Raw genomic sequence first — 16266 nt, forward strand, 5'->3', positions numbered from 1 at the left:
GCTTCTAATTAACTGAAGTTTTTGGTAACTTACTGTACTTTTTTGAACCTCAGTTTCTGCATCTTAAAATTAAGGGGTTGTACTAGGATGAGAAGTCTAATATTTTTTGAGTCATCAACCCCTTTGACAAGCCGGTAAAGCCTAGAGGTCCTTCTGAGAGTAATGCATTTAAACACATAAAATAAAATGTATGTGATTACCAAAAAAACTAATTATATTGAAATACAGTTCTAATCACAGACCCTCTGGAAGTCTGTGGATCCCAGCTGAGCACTCGAAACGTTTATGAGTTTATGATGCTATTTAGCGCATGACAGATAAAAATGAGCTAGTCTACCTGCATTGTTTCTATTTTAAATTTTCTCTACATTATGATGCTTTAACATCTTAGACACCTTTCTGACTAAGGAGGGCCTGCCTTCCTGAGGCGAGCCAATTCTTAGGGCCCAGAGGGGAGCATGACTGATATGCAAACTAACCACTTCAGCCACACCTCCTTTATCTGGCCTGTGAACCCAAGAACCAATATTGCTCTGCCTTAATCATCCCTGGGGCCAGGTACCAGGCAAGCAGGGACCACACCTGTAACTTACAACCTACTGAAATTATTTGAACTAGCCAATCCTAACTTGTTAATTGCCCTACTTTCCTTTCCCAAGGAAACTCCAACAAAGGCCTTGGTCTAGGCACTCCTTTGCTCCTCTTGCCCCTTCTGACTCATGACTGACACTGGCACTTTCCCATGTGGCCCTGCTGTTCCTGTTCTAGGACCTGTGAGTATCATACACGTTGTTTTCTTGTGCCTCTCCTGGATCTCTTCTTATGACTGCATCTGACTAATCATCCCGTAAGAAAACACAGACCACCACCTGGTGGCGTAAAAGTGCTAATGGTCTTCCAAAGTGCTGGGATCCCATGGAGGAATCATATTCCACGTGTACATACCCAATCCATTTAAGACACCACTGAAAAGGCCGGGCGCAGTAGCGCAGGCCTATAATCCCAGCACTTTGGGAGACCGAGGCAGGTGGATCATGAGGTCAGGAGATCGAGACCATTCTGGCTAACACGGTGAAACCCCGTCTCTACTAAAAATACAAAAAATTAGCTGGGCGTGGTGGTTGGCACCTGTAGTCCCAGCTACTCAGGAGGCTGAGGCATGAGAATGGTGTGAATCCAGGAGGCGGAGCTTGCAGTGAGCCGAGATCGTGCCACTGTACTCCAGTCTGGGTGACTGAGCGAGACTCCCTCTCAAAAAAAAAACACTGAAAGAATAGAAAGACTCCTAAAGTCAACAATTATGGTTTGTCTCAAGAATTAAGCTGAAACTCCTTGCTTCCTAGTTCACCAAAACAGAGGCTATAAAGTTCAGTTATGGGCCAAAGGACCTGAAATGAAATAATAAATTTACTCTCTGAAATACATATTAAAGACCTACACCCAAAATAACAGATCCCTCTTCTGCAGCAGCTTCTTTAAACTGAGATGGCGGGTATCATTAGGATTTAGCATCTCCACCTGAACAGTCATAGGGAACTGTACTAGTGGCTCCCTGAAGATGAAGAAAGTCCTGATATTAATGATGGAAACATGGTCTGGAAAATGGTGACTTTTGAGTTGGTGCCCTCAGGGCTCACCTTTTAACTAGGTCTACTTTTTTTTTGCTTTTGTTTTGAGACAGGGTCTCACTCTGTCACCTAGGCTGGAGCACAGTGGCACAATCTCAGCCAACTGGAACTTCTGCCTGCCGGGCTCAAGCCATCCTCCCACTCCAGCCTCCCAAGTAGCTGAGACTACAAGCGTGCACCACCATGCCCAGCTAATATTTTGTAGAGATGAGATTTTACCATGTTGCCCAGGCTGGTCTCGAACTCCTGAGCTCAAGTGATCCACCCATCTCAGCTTCCCAAAGTGCTGGGATTACAGGCATGAGACGTTGCACCCAGTCAGAATTTTGAAATGACTCTTCCATCATTATGAAACATGTTTGAACTGTTTTGTAATCAAAAACTGCTTTGGCTTCAGTGTACTAAATATTGTTAGGTGTTTGGTTTTTTGCTAGGACTTACCTCGAACAAAGACATAAGCACTATATTGTTCATAATATTCTCCCATCCGTACACGGATTGTATAGAGGCCTTCATCTTCTTTGTTGAGATGGGAAAATGTCAGTGTTGCCCGCTCTCCACTCCAAAGTGTTTGCACCCATTTCGATGGAGAAAGAGGTACTCCTAGAAACATTTTAAAAGTAAGCAAATTAACTTATTTTTATTACTTCCTTCTTGTATCCCCTCCATTCCTCTCCTTAGCCTTTTCTATATTGAAAGTGATTTAACTACTAGAGGAAGTCTCTAGGACTTTGAGCCATTCTGATACATTTACATTGGTAAAAATACCGGACCAAAAGTAAGGGGATCAGGGGCAGACACATAATCTGCAGGGGCCTGGTGTAAAATTACATGACAAGCGCCTTGTTCTAAAAGCAGAGAAAAAGTGCAATTAAAGGTGCTAAAATATGTCTTATTCCTTTAAAAAATATTTTATTACTTACAAGAATATAATAGGGGTAATACAAGTTGCAAAAAATCATACTTTTGTGCCATAATTGTATATGCAATCAATAATAATACGTTACTAGTAGGGAGACCTTGATTGATAATAAGATATTGCTGGTCTGCTTTTCTGCAAATTCATTTATTAGTCATCAAAATTAATACTTTTAGCAACTTTATTTTAAATCAAATAATCAAAAGCAGTATCACTCTTTATAAATGCAAGCTCACGAATGAGTTTCCATAATTTTTTTAGAAAGACCTTTCTGCTGATGTAACTGTTACTGGGGCTGTTAAGGAAGTTATATAGGCTATGACAACATTGGGTTAACTTTCTGAGAAACTATTTCAAAATATAAATTTTAGTAATCTAGAACTGATGACTCCAGATTCTAGAATCTAGAATAAAGGGACAATCTGGAATCTAGAATAAAGGGGTAATTATTCTAAGAAGATTTAACTCTTCATACAAATCAGTTTCATGTAAATCTCAATTTAATTTTAAGTGTGAATTTATACAGTTTCCTTTTAATGCTTTGTCCAATATGGCTTTAACTTGTGGAGGTGATACTACAAGCCAAACATGATTTCATGATTTGTATAAAATTCAGGATGTCTGTTTATGTATTCCATTACTGTATCTTCAGTTATAAGTGGTAATTTTTAAACTGTCTTCCTTGTTAATAGGCTCATCCAAAGTTTCATATGAAAATGTTCTTTTCCATCAAATGCTACCATCTTTAAATTTAACTTCTAATTCTAAGCCTCAAAACCAGAGATTCGAACCTCCTTGAAGAATTCTAATAACTGCCTTATGTGCCTTATTGCAGTGTCTACATGTACACTTTTATTTTATAATATTTGACTGACAAAGTTTACTGTCCTATCGCCAGCAGTTCCTGTCCCCATGCTCAGGCCAGGAGTTAATATTCGTGCAGATCCCACAGACCTGAGTTCTGGGGAAGGCCGGGCAAGCTGGCCCCACACTGTGTGTCCCTATGCTGCCTCCACGCCGAGCCCCTTCTCTCGTCTGCAGCCATGGGACCCATCACCACTGCTGCTGCTGCTGCTGGGGCCACCACCATTGCTAATTCCAGTCTGGCCCTAGGTCCTGGTCTCTGCCATCACCTTGGAATGCCATGGTGCCACAGACTGCCCCAAGCGCTCATGTGCACACCTGAAGACCACGCCTGCTGCCTGGTGCTCACACTGTCCACTACCCACTGCTCACTGTGCCCGGGATCCCGCGCCTACATGGGTCTGAACTGCCATTGCCATATTTCCTCCTATCGTGTGCATGTGCCATAGTCCCATTGGACTCCATGTATAAAACACAAGATCAAAGATAAAGTGATCACGAACTTCAAGAGGGTGACAGCAGAGCATTAAACACAGGCCCAAAAAGTCAACTCCGGAGAGGACCTATATTTCAGTCTGATCTCTTTCTATTTCAAGTCTTTTTTTTTTTTTTTTTTTTTTTAACTTTTATTTGAGGTGGCGTCTCGCTCTGTCACCCAGGCTAGAGTGCAGTGGTGTGAGCTCAGCTCATTGCAACCTCCGCCTCCTGGGTTCAAGTGATTATCATGCCTCAGCCTCCTGAGTAGCTGGGATTATAGGCATGCGCCACCACGCCTGGCTAATTTTTTTTTTCTTTTTTTCTTTTCTTTTTTTTTTTTTACTAGAGATGGGGTTTTACCAGGTTGGCCAGGCTGGTCTCAAACTCCAGACCTCAAGTGATCTGCCCACCTCGGCCTCCCAAAGTGCTGGGAACACAGGCCTGAGCCACCATGCCCAGCTCAGTCTGATCTCTTTCACTAACTAATTATGTAACTTTCAGCAAATTACTTAACCTCTCTGTGCCTTTGTTTTTTTACCCGAACAAAATGGACTTTGAATAATAAATAGTAATACAAATAATAATAATAAAGTACCTTATAGGATAATACCGCAAAGCATTATCATTAACTATTTTTTCTTTCATTTTTCTGTATTTTTCCAAAATTTATTTTCTAAAACAATTAAACAGAAAAATTATATGATAATCTTACTAGTATCCTACTGTATGTGTCTGGAATTTTACAGTTTTTTAAGAGCTTTAAAATATAATCCTCTCTATAAATAAACATAGTGAAAACTTTAAGATAAATTAAAAGGGATGATGAAAGTCCCTAGGCCTTACTCATTGCTCTCTCCACAACACATTTTAGGAGCTAGCATAGGCCTCGCAGATAACTATGTATGTAGGGGCAAATTCAGTTTCTTAAATTTCAATGCTTTTTTCAATACCGAGGCATAAAGGGAGGCAGACAGGTCAGAGAAAGTACAAATTTTCGCATGAGGCTTTTTGTCTATATTAGACCTAATACAGACAATATAAAAGGAGGCACATGGTAGTGAAAAGATCTCCAGGCTTAGAGTAAACACCAGCAGGTCTGGAGGTCTCCTGTGGCAAGAATTTGACTGTGTGATTTGGGGTAATCCCTTATTCTCTTCAGACAGTTTCTATATCTTGGTCTATTCTATGAGATATTCTAGTATGGAAACTTAGTGTATTTGGACCTAAGATTTATTGTTATTTTATTTTATGTTTTTTATTTTGTTTTGTTTTGAGATGGAGTCCCGCTCTGTCACCTAGGCTGGAGTGCAATGGCGCAATCTTGGCTCGCTGCAACATCTGCCTTCTGAGTTCAAGCGATTCCCCTGCCTCAGCCACCCAAGTAGCTGGGACTACAGTTGTGCGCCACCACACCCGGCTAATTTTTGTAGTTTTTGGTAGAGACAGGGTTTCACCATGTTGGCCAGGCTGGTCTCAAACTCCTGACCTCAGGTCATCTGCCCACCTCCGCCTCCCAAAGTGCTTAATTAAATCCTTATTTCTTTCTCACACCAAAGTATCATGGCTCTAGGCCCGTTTGAAGCAAAGTGAGATCAAATTGTGATTTAAAGCCAGAGTCAGAGGAACTGACAATGGAAGGAATTTCTTTCTGTTTTACCAGCCTGTTATAATATGATGTAAAACAAAAGGATCATTTTATCTATTTTTGTGTCCTTAGGGGACATCAGTATAACTTGGATATATTGCATGCAGAATATACTTATCAAAAATTTCAAAATTATAAAAAGCCTTTAATACATTAAAACAAAAGTGCCAGAGTCTGAAATTTTTCTGAATGTACTCTTCTAGTTAATTAATAATAATATCAGGATTTTATTATTTCATAAGGTTATGTTTTTTAAAGTTACATACCATTTTTGTGGTATAAATAAGTCTATGAGGATGGGTATTTTACCAAATGGATTAACTTACAAAATGAATATACCTTTTTTTTTTTTTTTTTTTGAGACGGTCGCTCTGTCGCCCAGGTACAATGGCGCCATCTCCACTCATTGCAACCTCTGCCTCCTGGGTTCAAGTGATTCTCCTGCCTCAGCCTCCTGAGTAACTGGGATTACAGGCGGGCACCACCACACCTGGCTAATTTTTGTATAGTAGAGATGGGGTTTCGTCATGTTGGCCAGGCTGGTCTAAAACGTCTGACCTCAGGTGATCCACCCACCTCAGCCTCCCAAAGTGCTAGGATTACAGGCATGAGCCACCATGCCCAGTATAATATACATTCTTTATAATTCTTTCCACATCTTACTTGCTAAAAGGAAAATATCATCTCCACAAATATGAAAGTGTTGCTACTTTGCTATATATGTAAAAATCTTTTAATCGTGTAAAGGTAGTCCCTTCTAACTTCCAGATTCCGTCAGCTCTGATAAACAGATCTGCAATCTGGTCTACAACCTTCTTCGAATAAGAACCTAAGTGAGCATTCATTGTAAAGACTCACCATTTCTGTACCACTGGATCTCTGGCTGGAAATGTTTAATTTCAGGAGTGATGACTACGCGACAGCCTAGACTCATTGTCTCTCCCTCTCTCCCAAAAGACACATCAAATTTGTCATCAAAGTGGATCTCAAATTTGGATGCATAACCATACGGGGTCACAGCAACTGGGTACAAAAATAACAAATATCTGTAATTTTTTTCTTCATCAAAGAGACACAAGCAGTTTAATAAGCACAGGCAGAAAGCAGTCACAGCAAAAAAAAAAAAAAATGAACATATGAGCAAATGATTTATCTGGGTCAAAATGAAACTCTATATAAGAAGTATTTAGAACATATGCATATATAATTTGTATGGAAATTCTTGCTTCATTGGTTATAAAAGCTAAACGCTTATTTGTATTATCGTAATGAATAGAATTTAAAGGGTCAGGTTTAATGTCTTAAATGCAAATTAATACCACTTTTAACCTAGACTTAAATCTTTAGCTGCAACATATGCACTTTGTAATTTTAGACGTTGAGTTAATTTAAACTCTACTGCCTGTACTCTTGGGACAAAATAGCCATATCCATTATTCATAAAAATGGAGTTTTTCATCTGACAAGGGATTGATAACCAGAATATACAAGAGGCTCAAAGTACTCAATAGCAAAAAATTCAAGTAATCCAATTTAAAAATGAGCAAAAGATCTGAATGAACATTTCTAAAAAGAAGACACACAAATGGCCAACTGGTATATGGAAAAATGCTCAACATCACTAATCATCAGAGAAACGCAAATCAAAACTGCAATGAGATATCATCTCACCCCAATTGAAATGTATCCAAAAGACAGGCAATAATGCTGACAAAGATGTGGAGAAAAGGAAACCCTCTTGAGCTGTTGGTGGGAATGTAAATTAGTACAACCAGTATGGAAAACAGTATGGAGTTTCCTCAAAAAACTAAAAAAATTACCATAAAATCCAGCAATCCCACTGCTGGGTTTATATCTTAAAGAAAGGAAATCAGTATATAGCAGAGGCACCTGCACTCCGATGTTTATTGCAGCCCTTTTCACAATAGGCCAGGATGTGAAATTAACCTAAGTGTTCATCCATGGGAGAATGAATGAAGAAAACGTGGTACTTATACTCAATGGAATGTTATTCAGAAAAAAAAAAAAAAAAAAAAATTGAAATCTATCATTTGCAACAACATGGATGGATCTAGAGGACATTATGTTAAGGGAAGTAAGCCAGGCACAGAAGAACCGATATCATGTGTTCTCACTCACATGTGAGAGCTAAAAAGAATTGAACTCATGGAGATAGAGAGTAGAATGATAGTTACCAGAGGCTGGGAAGCTTAGTGCAAGGGGGAATAAGGACGGGTTAGTTAATGGGTACAAAAACACAATTAGATGCAAGGAATAAGATCTAGTGTGTGGTAGCACAATAGTGCAACTACAGTTAATTTATTGCATATTTTCAAACAACAGAAAGAGTGGAATTAGAACGTCCCTAATATAAAGAAATAAGACATGTTTGAGATGATGGATGCTCCAATTACCGTGATTTGATCATTACACATTGTATGTTTGTATCAAAATATCACATGTACCCCATCAATATGTACAACTACTATGTATCCATAAAAATAAAAATAATTTTAGTTAAATAATTTTAATGTAGTTTTAAAATAAGTTGCTTCATTTTCTTTAATGATCTGAGTAATAAATATTACAAGAAATGTCCACAGGAGAAAATGGAAAAGTTTAAAATATTCTAACTTTTAAAAATATTGTTCTCAGAAATATCTTATTTATAGATTGAGTAAATGCAGCCTGCATAATCAACTCTCCTAGGTTTTATTTCCTCTTTTCACCAAAGAAAGAACTTGGGAAAGAAATGACTATTTATTGATGGGTTATTACATGCCAGACACTTTCACATTTGACATATCATCAATTCCTTGCAACAACTCTATGCCGTAGATTTTATTTTCTTCCTCTCTTTCAGGTGGGGATATGGAAGTTCACAAAAGTAACACACACCTAATGCCAGAATTTCACAGGTAGCATATGTGAAATTGAAATTCACACTCATAACTTCTCGATTCCAAAACTTAGGCCTTTTCTCATATATTTTGTCCCTCTTCCTAAGACTTCTTTCATTGCACTTGAAAATGCAAGCTAACATTTACTGAGTTCAACTTTGACCAAGTATTGGTCCAAGCATTTAATACCTATTAACACAAGCCCCATAATAGTGCTATTAGGTAAGTACCACTAATATCTGCATTTTATAGAAGAAGAAACTGATGCATAGGAAGGTAAAATAACTGACCACATTCCCCTGCAGAGCTAGATTTGCACCAGCTGGCCGTTTCTCTGCTCTTGGCCAATACATCGTACCGTCTTGATTTTGTGTGTTCCCAGGTAACCCTAATTAACAGTGATATAACTTCTCTTTGGAAGCACATCTCCCATCTGCCTCACTTTAATGTGTTGATGTTCATTGAGACCAGAGAGAGAAACAACTTGACAGATCTTGCACAGTGCTGGGAGGCTGGGCTGGTTCCAGAGCTGCCTTAGGGGGTAGAGCTGAGGGCTACCGTCAGACATTCCAGACCCAGCTGGAAAGGCAAGTAGGTCTCCTAGAAATGGACCTAACTTCTAGGTTCTCTTCTGTATTTGAGACTGGACTGGACTGTCTGCGATAACTTTGGAGTTCAGTAGAAGGCACCCCAGTTTAACAACCAGAAGACAACACATCATTCTGCTGTCATGTCCTCAATCTTTTATCACATGTACACACTAGCCTGGGAAACATGGTTTAGGGCAGGGGTTGGCAAGTCTGTGGGGCAAATCTAGAAATGCCTCTTGTTTAAACCATTAAGAATGGTTTTTGCGTGTTTTAGTGGTTGAAAATAATAAAAAGAAGCACAATATTTTGTGACATGAAGAGTCATAGGAAGTTTAAATCTCAATGTTCATAAAGGAGGTTTTTTGGAACACAGTCACGCTCATTCATTCTCCTACTGTTAGGCTGCTTTTGTGTTACAGAGGCAGAGTTGAGTGGTTGTGACAGAGACCAAATGGCCCACAAAGTCTACAATATTTACAGTCTAGTCCTTTACAGAAAATGTTTGGTGACTCCTTGTTTGAAATAATGGTTTAGAATTAAAAAGACCAAGTGACACATCCCTATTCTACCACTCTGTGTGGTCTTCTCTAAACTGTTTCCTATCGGCATAGCACAGATGGAAACGCGACTACTTCATAAGCTTTTGGGAAACGTTAAATGAATCAATGTGTACAAAAATGTCTTAGTACATTGTCTGGCAGAACTGATCAATAAATGTTAAGTATTAGAAAAAAGAGCAGAGAGCTTTGTCTGTGACATCTACCAACATTCCAAGCAACTAAACCCCTACCTAGCACATAACAGGTGCTCAGTAAATAGTAACCAAATACGTGAATATGAGCCCTCTGTTTTCTGTTAGAAACAACTGCATTCAATTCAGGGGTCATCAGAGAGGAGGCTCTGTAAGACTGAGCAATAAGAGAAGTGAGAGTGAATTGGACTTTTAGTCCCTGCGTTGACAGAGAAGAGGGGAAAAGGAGAAACATGGATCACGATATGGCTGTGGAAATGGACAAGCTACATTCAGAGGATTGTGAAGTGATCAATAGGCCACTCCTGGGGACACTGGGAGACAAGTCATAGGTTCAGAATTTCCAGCTATTCTTCTTTTTTTTTTGCTGGGGGGGGACAGAGTCTTGCTCTGTTACCTAGGATGGAGTGCAGTGCCGTGATCTCAGCTCACTGTAACCTCTGCCTCCCTAGTTCAAGAGATTCTCCTGTCTCGGCCTCCTGAGTAGCTGGGATTACAGGTGCGCACCACCATGCCTTTGTATTTTTAGTAGAGACAGGGTTTCACGATGTTGTACCAGGCTGGTCTGGAACTCCTGACCTCAGGTGATCTACCCGCCTCGGCCTCGCAAAGTGCTGGGATTACAGGCATGAGACACTGCGCCTGGCCCCAACTATTCTATCTCAGCATAAATCAAGAGATAGGAGAAGAACATGATTTGGGATGTGCTTCTCCGTTGCTCTACCAGTCATCCCTTGTCACCCATGGGGCTGATACCAATGATCACAACTTGGGATATTAAATGAGAAGCCATTGCATGAAATCAGTGGAGCAGGTCAGCCATAGACCTCAAGCTAGCCAGGCAGGTGAAAAACTGATCTCAGCCATTTTCAAAACTACCACTAATTTCTTCATGTTTGAAAACTAAGTTAGGGCTTGACTACCTTTTTCAGTCTGACCACTCTAAGTATATAATGCTTTCAACAACCATAGATTTTGCTTTTATTGCTTCTCATAAATAGAAGTTCTGATGTAAATGAAATGACTGACATTCACAGATTTGCAGATTACCACTGATCAGAATATTTTTAATAGGTTTTTATGTAATCACATTTAGACTTCATTTTAGATTGTACTTTGTAACTTAATGCATTTATTTATTCATTCATTATTGAATACTCACTCTGTGGCAGGCCCAACCTTGCCTTCAAGTGGCTCATGGACCAGGGAGGGAGACTGACACACAACGAGTAACAGGGTCCAGCCTCACTGACGCTCTGATGAGGTGCCGAAGCCTCACCCAGGACACCTAACCCTGATTGGGTAGGGTGTAGCGGTGGCAGTGGGGGGTCAGACCTGCTTTCTCAAGGAAGTGATGCCCATCTGGACATTTAAGGGTGAGAAAGAGTGCTTTGATATAGTCCAGATTCGTGTGTGTGTGTGTGTGTGTGTGTGTGTGTTTGGTGAAGTCATTCTGCCCAGGTTTGTATAATGATCTTTCTCAGTTTAACCCAGAAAGACATAAAGCATTTGCCATTTTTAGCCCATCATATCTAGGTTTTCATAAAACCAGCACAAAGCAATTCGATTCAGAAAGAGAATAGTAACCAAAAAATCTTTTTAAAAAAGTAAATAAAATAACCACAGATACCTACTATATCCAACCTAGCATATACTATGTTATATATAGTATGCATTTATTTCAGCATTATGGACTAGCTTATTATGCCATATTTTACATAGAGGTGACACTTAGTAAATGACACTTAGTAAATTTTTAAACTTACAGCTGAGGGGCATGGTAGAAACCCCAGCATGAAAGCGAGTCTCATCAAACTCTCCCTTATACCCTAGAGAAGAAAACAGAAATGGATGTGAACTGCTTTGTGATAGATTTATTTTAAAACAATGGGAAGAAATTTAAAACACACACACACACACACACACACACACACACACACACACACTTTGAAGAAAACAAATCTAGCAAACCTACTCTTTACCACAACTGAAGCATATGCCGAAAGCTCTCCTTTAACATTCATCGCCGAGGCCCGGTACTGAGCTGTATCTTCAAAATCACATCTGAAAGAACAGATGGAAATGAACATCCATCATAGTGACAATCCTTGTAATTACTAGCTGTTCTATCAGGGAACTCTTTGCTATCACAGCCCCCTGCAAATCAGTGGCTAACACACGGCTCTTTGGTTCTCCTGGTACAGCTACTGTCTCTGATCTAGCTACCTGTGGGATATTAGTCCACGTGATCTACTGTGGTTTCCTGCCAGCAGCATAGACTGGGGAGAACACCTGTAGTTCACTGTGACCCTAGCCTGGGTTCATTTAAAATGTCAAACAAAAAAAAGGCAACCAAGTGCTAGGCACATAAATTACAAAGTGAACAGCATTGTGATCTACTTACTTGTCTAAAGTTGCATTGGGAGGAGAAAACGTGCAGGCATGTCACCTTTGTAGCAAGTAACTACCTGGAGGCACACTGGAGGGTGTGACTTTCCTGCTGTCCTGCCCTTGTGGTGGGTTTCAGTCTGGGGGCAACCAGGCAATGGGGAAGAGAAAGCAGCAGTCCCTCCGTGTAGATTCCCGCAACCTCCCTGAGCCAGGTTGGTCTATGTGTTCTGGCTTGAAAGCTCATCTAAGTTATTTACACTTCATTTCCACTAAGGTTCAGGCCATACTTGGAGTTTCAGCTCACAGCATAACACAAGAAGCACTTTTTTTTTTTTTTTTTTTTTTTTTTTTGAGACGGAGACTCGCTCTGTCGCCCCGGCTGGAGTGTAGTGGCCGGATCTCCGCTCACTGCAAGCTCCGCCTCCCGGGTTTACGCTGCCTCAGCCTCCGGAGTAGCTGGGACTACAGGCGCCCGCCTAATTTTTTGTATTTTTTTAGTAGAGAGGGGGTTTCACCGTGTTAGCCAGGATGGTCTCGATCTCCTGACCTCGTGATCGGCCCGTCTCGGCCTCCCAAAGTGCTGGGATTACAGGCTTGAGCCACCGCGCCCGGCCAAGAAGCACTATTTGGATGTTCTTCTAAGTTATAATACAGAAATTGGAATTCTTATAAAAATGGACCATTAGGGAGAAGAATGGTCTCATGGAGAGATGAAGAGGCTAAGGTTTCAAAGCAGGTTGTTTTATGTCTTATCATTGCCAGTTTCTCGTGTTCTTCATTGTTTCTCAGGATTTAGTTTCATTTGTGTAAACTTTTTTTGTTGCTGAAATTTTACAGACATCAATAGAACCCCAGGAAGGCAAATACAGTTGCCCTTCTCATAACTACTTAATTTTGAAAGTAACCACATAGCTCACTGCTGCTTCAACCGAACCACCCACTTGCAGAACTGACCTGACCTTGGGTCAGGGTCAGTGCTTGGCAAACATCACAGGGTCCTAGCATCACTTGGCCAACTCCTCTGATCTGAGGAGAAGGCTATACGTCTCTTGAGAATGAATAATATAAATTTCACCTTGACATTTATGCACACCATGGTTTTATCTAAACTGAAAATGGTGGGATCTTGTTTAGCTTTTTCATTGACCTAACTAGGTTTGAATTTCAAAATCATCTTGGGAGGCATAATAAACATTTGGGAACTTAGGAATTTTGATGTAGGCTTCATTTTCAAATTTTGCTTTCGATTTTACTTTAAGCTCAAACATCTCAATGTCCAGCCTGCTTCACATACACAGATTGACAGAGTACATACTTTCCCATGGTTCCTGGCAAGCTGAAGGAAAGAACATTATCTCCAAGTTTAGACCACATTCAATGCCACCTACCTGGATCTCCATGGCCTTTAGTTATTAAAAACAAGAGAATGTGATGATGATATTGATTTGGGACTCTGAAATGATTACTGAATATAAAAGCCTCTTTATGCAACATATTTTTCTTACTTACATCTAAATTCCCAAGTATATAAAAAGATAAATAAAAATATGCAAATTGGTTTTTTTCTGATCATCTTTGACTAAATACAAATATAAAATCACTTTGGGAGGTAGTGTGAGCATGGTAAGAATCAGTCATACATATCACTTTCAGGTGTGCACCCAGAGAAGCACTGTATATGAATGTCCCTCATTGTGATCACACAGCATTGGGATGAAATGGGGAGAATGGGCTGTTGGGCTGTTAACTGCAGGGGTGAGACGCCTCCCTGAGCAATGTTGAGCAACACATGGACACTGATGTTCTCTTACGCATTAATCTCCAGAGTGTGCATTCCATATCGACTCTCAATAATGTACTTTCCAGGGTTTGCATGGACATTTATTGGCACCTGGTTTTTATACCTGTAACAGAACGGAAACAAAATGAAGTAAGCTGAAGTGTAAACAACTTCACGATTAAACACACACATACAATTCTTGTTCTTGCAGGAACACCTGTAAACAGAGCACTGAGGGTAGCAGCAGCATTGATTAAATAAATGTAAGTAATATTAGCTTACGTGAAGTGTACCAGCAATACAATCACACTTCTTGATGAAGTGCTTTCCCCTCCTCTATAAACTTACATGAAAAATGTTGACTATTCACAACAATATGGCTGAATGTCATGTAACATAATGTTACCGAAAAAAGCCAGTTTCAAAAGAGTGCACAGCAGAATGATTGCTTTTATATAGAATACAAAAACAAAAAGACTAATTAATGCTACTAGAAATCAGTAGTGTGTTGGGACGCATGAAGAAGGCTTCTTGGATGTCAATAATGTTTATTGATTTGGGTGTCAGTTACATGGGTGTGTGCAATCTACAAAAATTCACTAAAGCAATTCATTTATAAAAGTGTGCAGTCTTTGGGAAGCCGAGGCAGGCAAATCACTTGAGGTCAGGAGTTCGAGACCAGCCTGGCCAACATGGCGAAACACCCTCTCTACTAATAATACAAAAAATTAGCCAAGCGTGGTGGCACACACCTGTAATCCCAGCTATTCGGGAGGCTCAGGCATGAGAATTGTTTGAACCCAGGAGGCGGAGGTTGCAATGAGCCGAGATTGTGCCACTGTACTCCAGCCTGGGCGACAGAGTGAGACTCTACCGCAAAAAAAAAAAAAAAAAAAAAAAAAAAAAAAAAAGTAGGCTGTCTGAAAGGGAAACAAGTGAAACCCAGTTCCTCCTTTGGGCAGAAAATGGTTTTTTGTGTGCATGTTATATTACAATTAAAAAGGTTTTAGGCCAGGCATGGTGGCTTATGCATGTAATTCCTGTAACTCCAGCAGTTTGGGAGGCTGAAGTGGGAGAATCACTTGAGGCCAGGAGTTAGTGACCAGCCTGGGCAACAAGCAAGACCCTGAATCTACAAAAACTACAAAAAATTAGCTGAGTGTAAACCTGTAGTCCCAACTACTCTGGAGGCTACAGTGGTAGAATAGCTTGAGCCTGAGAGGTTGAGGCTGCAGTGAGCTGTGATCGCACCACTGCGCTCCAGTCTGGGCAACATGGTGAGACCCTGTCTTAAAATAAATAAATAAAACAAATAAGCTTTTTAAAAATAAATAAATAAAACAAACAAATAAATACATAAATAAGCTTTTTAAAAAGTTGACCACTGTTGATGTAACAGAGAGGAAGGCGTTGTGTTGGGGGTTTTATTGTTGGCTGTCTGTGAAGGATGAGAGCAAAACATTCTTCCTGCTAACATTCTTGCATGTTGTTAGAAGCAATATCATTGTTTGTTTTTTTCTTTTCTTTTCTTTTCTTTTTTTTTTTTGAGACAGAGTTTCACTCTTGTTGCCCAGGCTGGAGTGCAATGGCATCATCTTGGCTCACTCCAACCTCCGCCTCCCAGGTTCAAGCGATTCTCCTGCCTCAGCCTCCCCAGTAGCTGGGATTACAGGCACCGGATACCACGCCCGGCTAGTTTTCTGTATTTTTAGTACAGACGGGGTTTCATCATGTTGGTCAGGCTGGTCTCAAACTCCTGACCTCAGGTGATTCACCTGCCTCGACCTCCCAAAGTGCTGGGATTACAGGTGTGAGCCACTGCACCCAGCCTGCAATATCATTGTGTTGAACAATCGTTATATTTAAGTGTTTTATTCAATGTCATAAACAAACACAGCTCTTGCCTTGGAAGAATTTATAATACAAATCCTGAAAGGAAACTTCTGACAAGAGCTGAAAGCCTCCCCTTTTCTGACTGTTCCATATCTGGTTAAGCCTCGCAGCCCTCAGAGAGTGGATTACGCAGAGGGGCCTCTCCCTGGGACCCTGTCTTCCGGGTCTGTACGTGGTGCCTGGATTCTTCACCACTTCCTCATGTTCTCAGCAGCCAGTGGCTATGGTGCTGGACCAGGCTTTTCTACTTAAACCATTTTCTGCCCAAAAGAGGAACTGGGTTTCACTTGTTTCCCTTTCAGACAGCCCACTTTGCATGTACAAATGACGTCAATAACCCTGATAAACACAGCTGACATGGAGATTGACTATGAGCCACGCAATGCTCTAAGTGCTTTATGCATACATTGGTAAGTTCAGTTCTCACA

At 40.4% G+C, this 16266-nt stretch overlaps 1 protein-coding gene across 8 annotated transcripts in view; it reads right to left on the bottom strand.

The window, feature by feature from the left end:
- Nucleotides 1-16266, bottom strand: part of MYOM1 (myomesin 1) — a 177513-nt gene that overhangs the window by 87887 nt on the left and 73360 nt on the right. For all 8 annotated transcript variants that reach the window (XR_013408196.1, XM_015121625.3, XM_015121623.3 and 5 more), the window contains 5 exons: nucleotides 13977-14069; nucleotides 11750-11838; nucleotides 11541-11603; nucleotides 6392-6556; nucleotides 2070-2231 (listed from right to left, as the gene is read on the bottom strand). Coding sequence is in view for 7 of the 8 variants with exons in the window: in XM_015121625.3 (XP_014977111.3) it covers nucleotides 2070-2231; nucleotides 6392-6556; nucleotides 11541-11603; nucleotides 11750-11838; nucleotides 13977-14069 (572 nt within the window). In the remaining variant the exon portion in view is untranslated. The remainder of the gene's footprint in view (nucleotides 1-2069; nucleotides 2232-6391; nucleotides 6557-11540; nucleotides 11604-11749; nucleotides 11839-13976; nucleotides 14070-16266) is intronic.

This window comes from Macaca mulatta, chromosome 18, assembly GCF_049350105.2.
Source record: "Macaca mulatta isolate MMU2019108-1 chromosome 18, T2T-MMU8v2.0, whole genome shotgun sequence".
Taxonomy (NCBI): Eukaryota; Metazoa; Chordata; class Mammalia; order Primates; family Cercopithecidae; genus Macaca; species Macaca mulatta.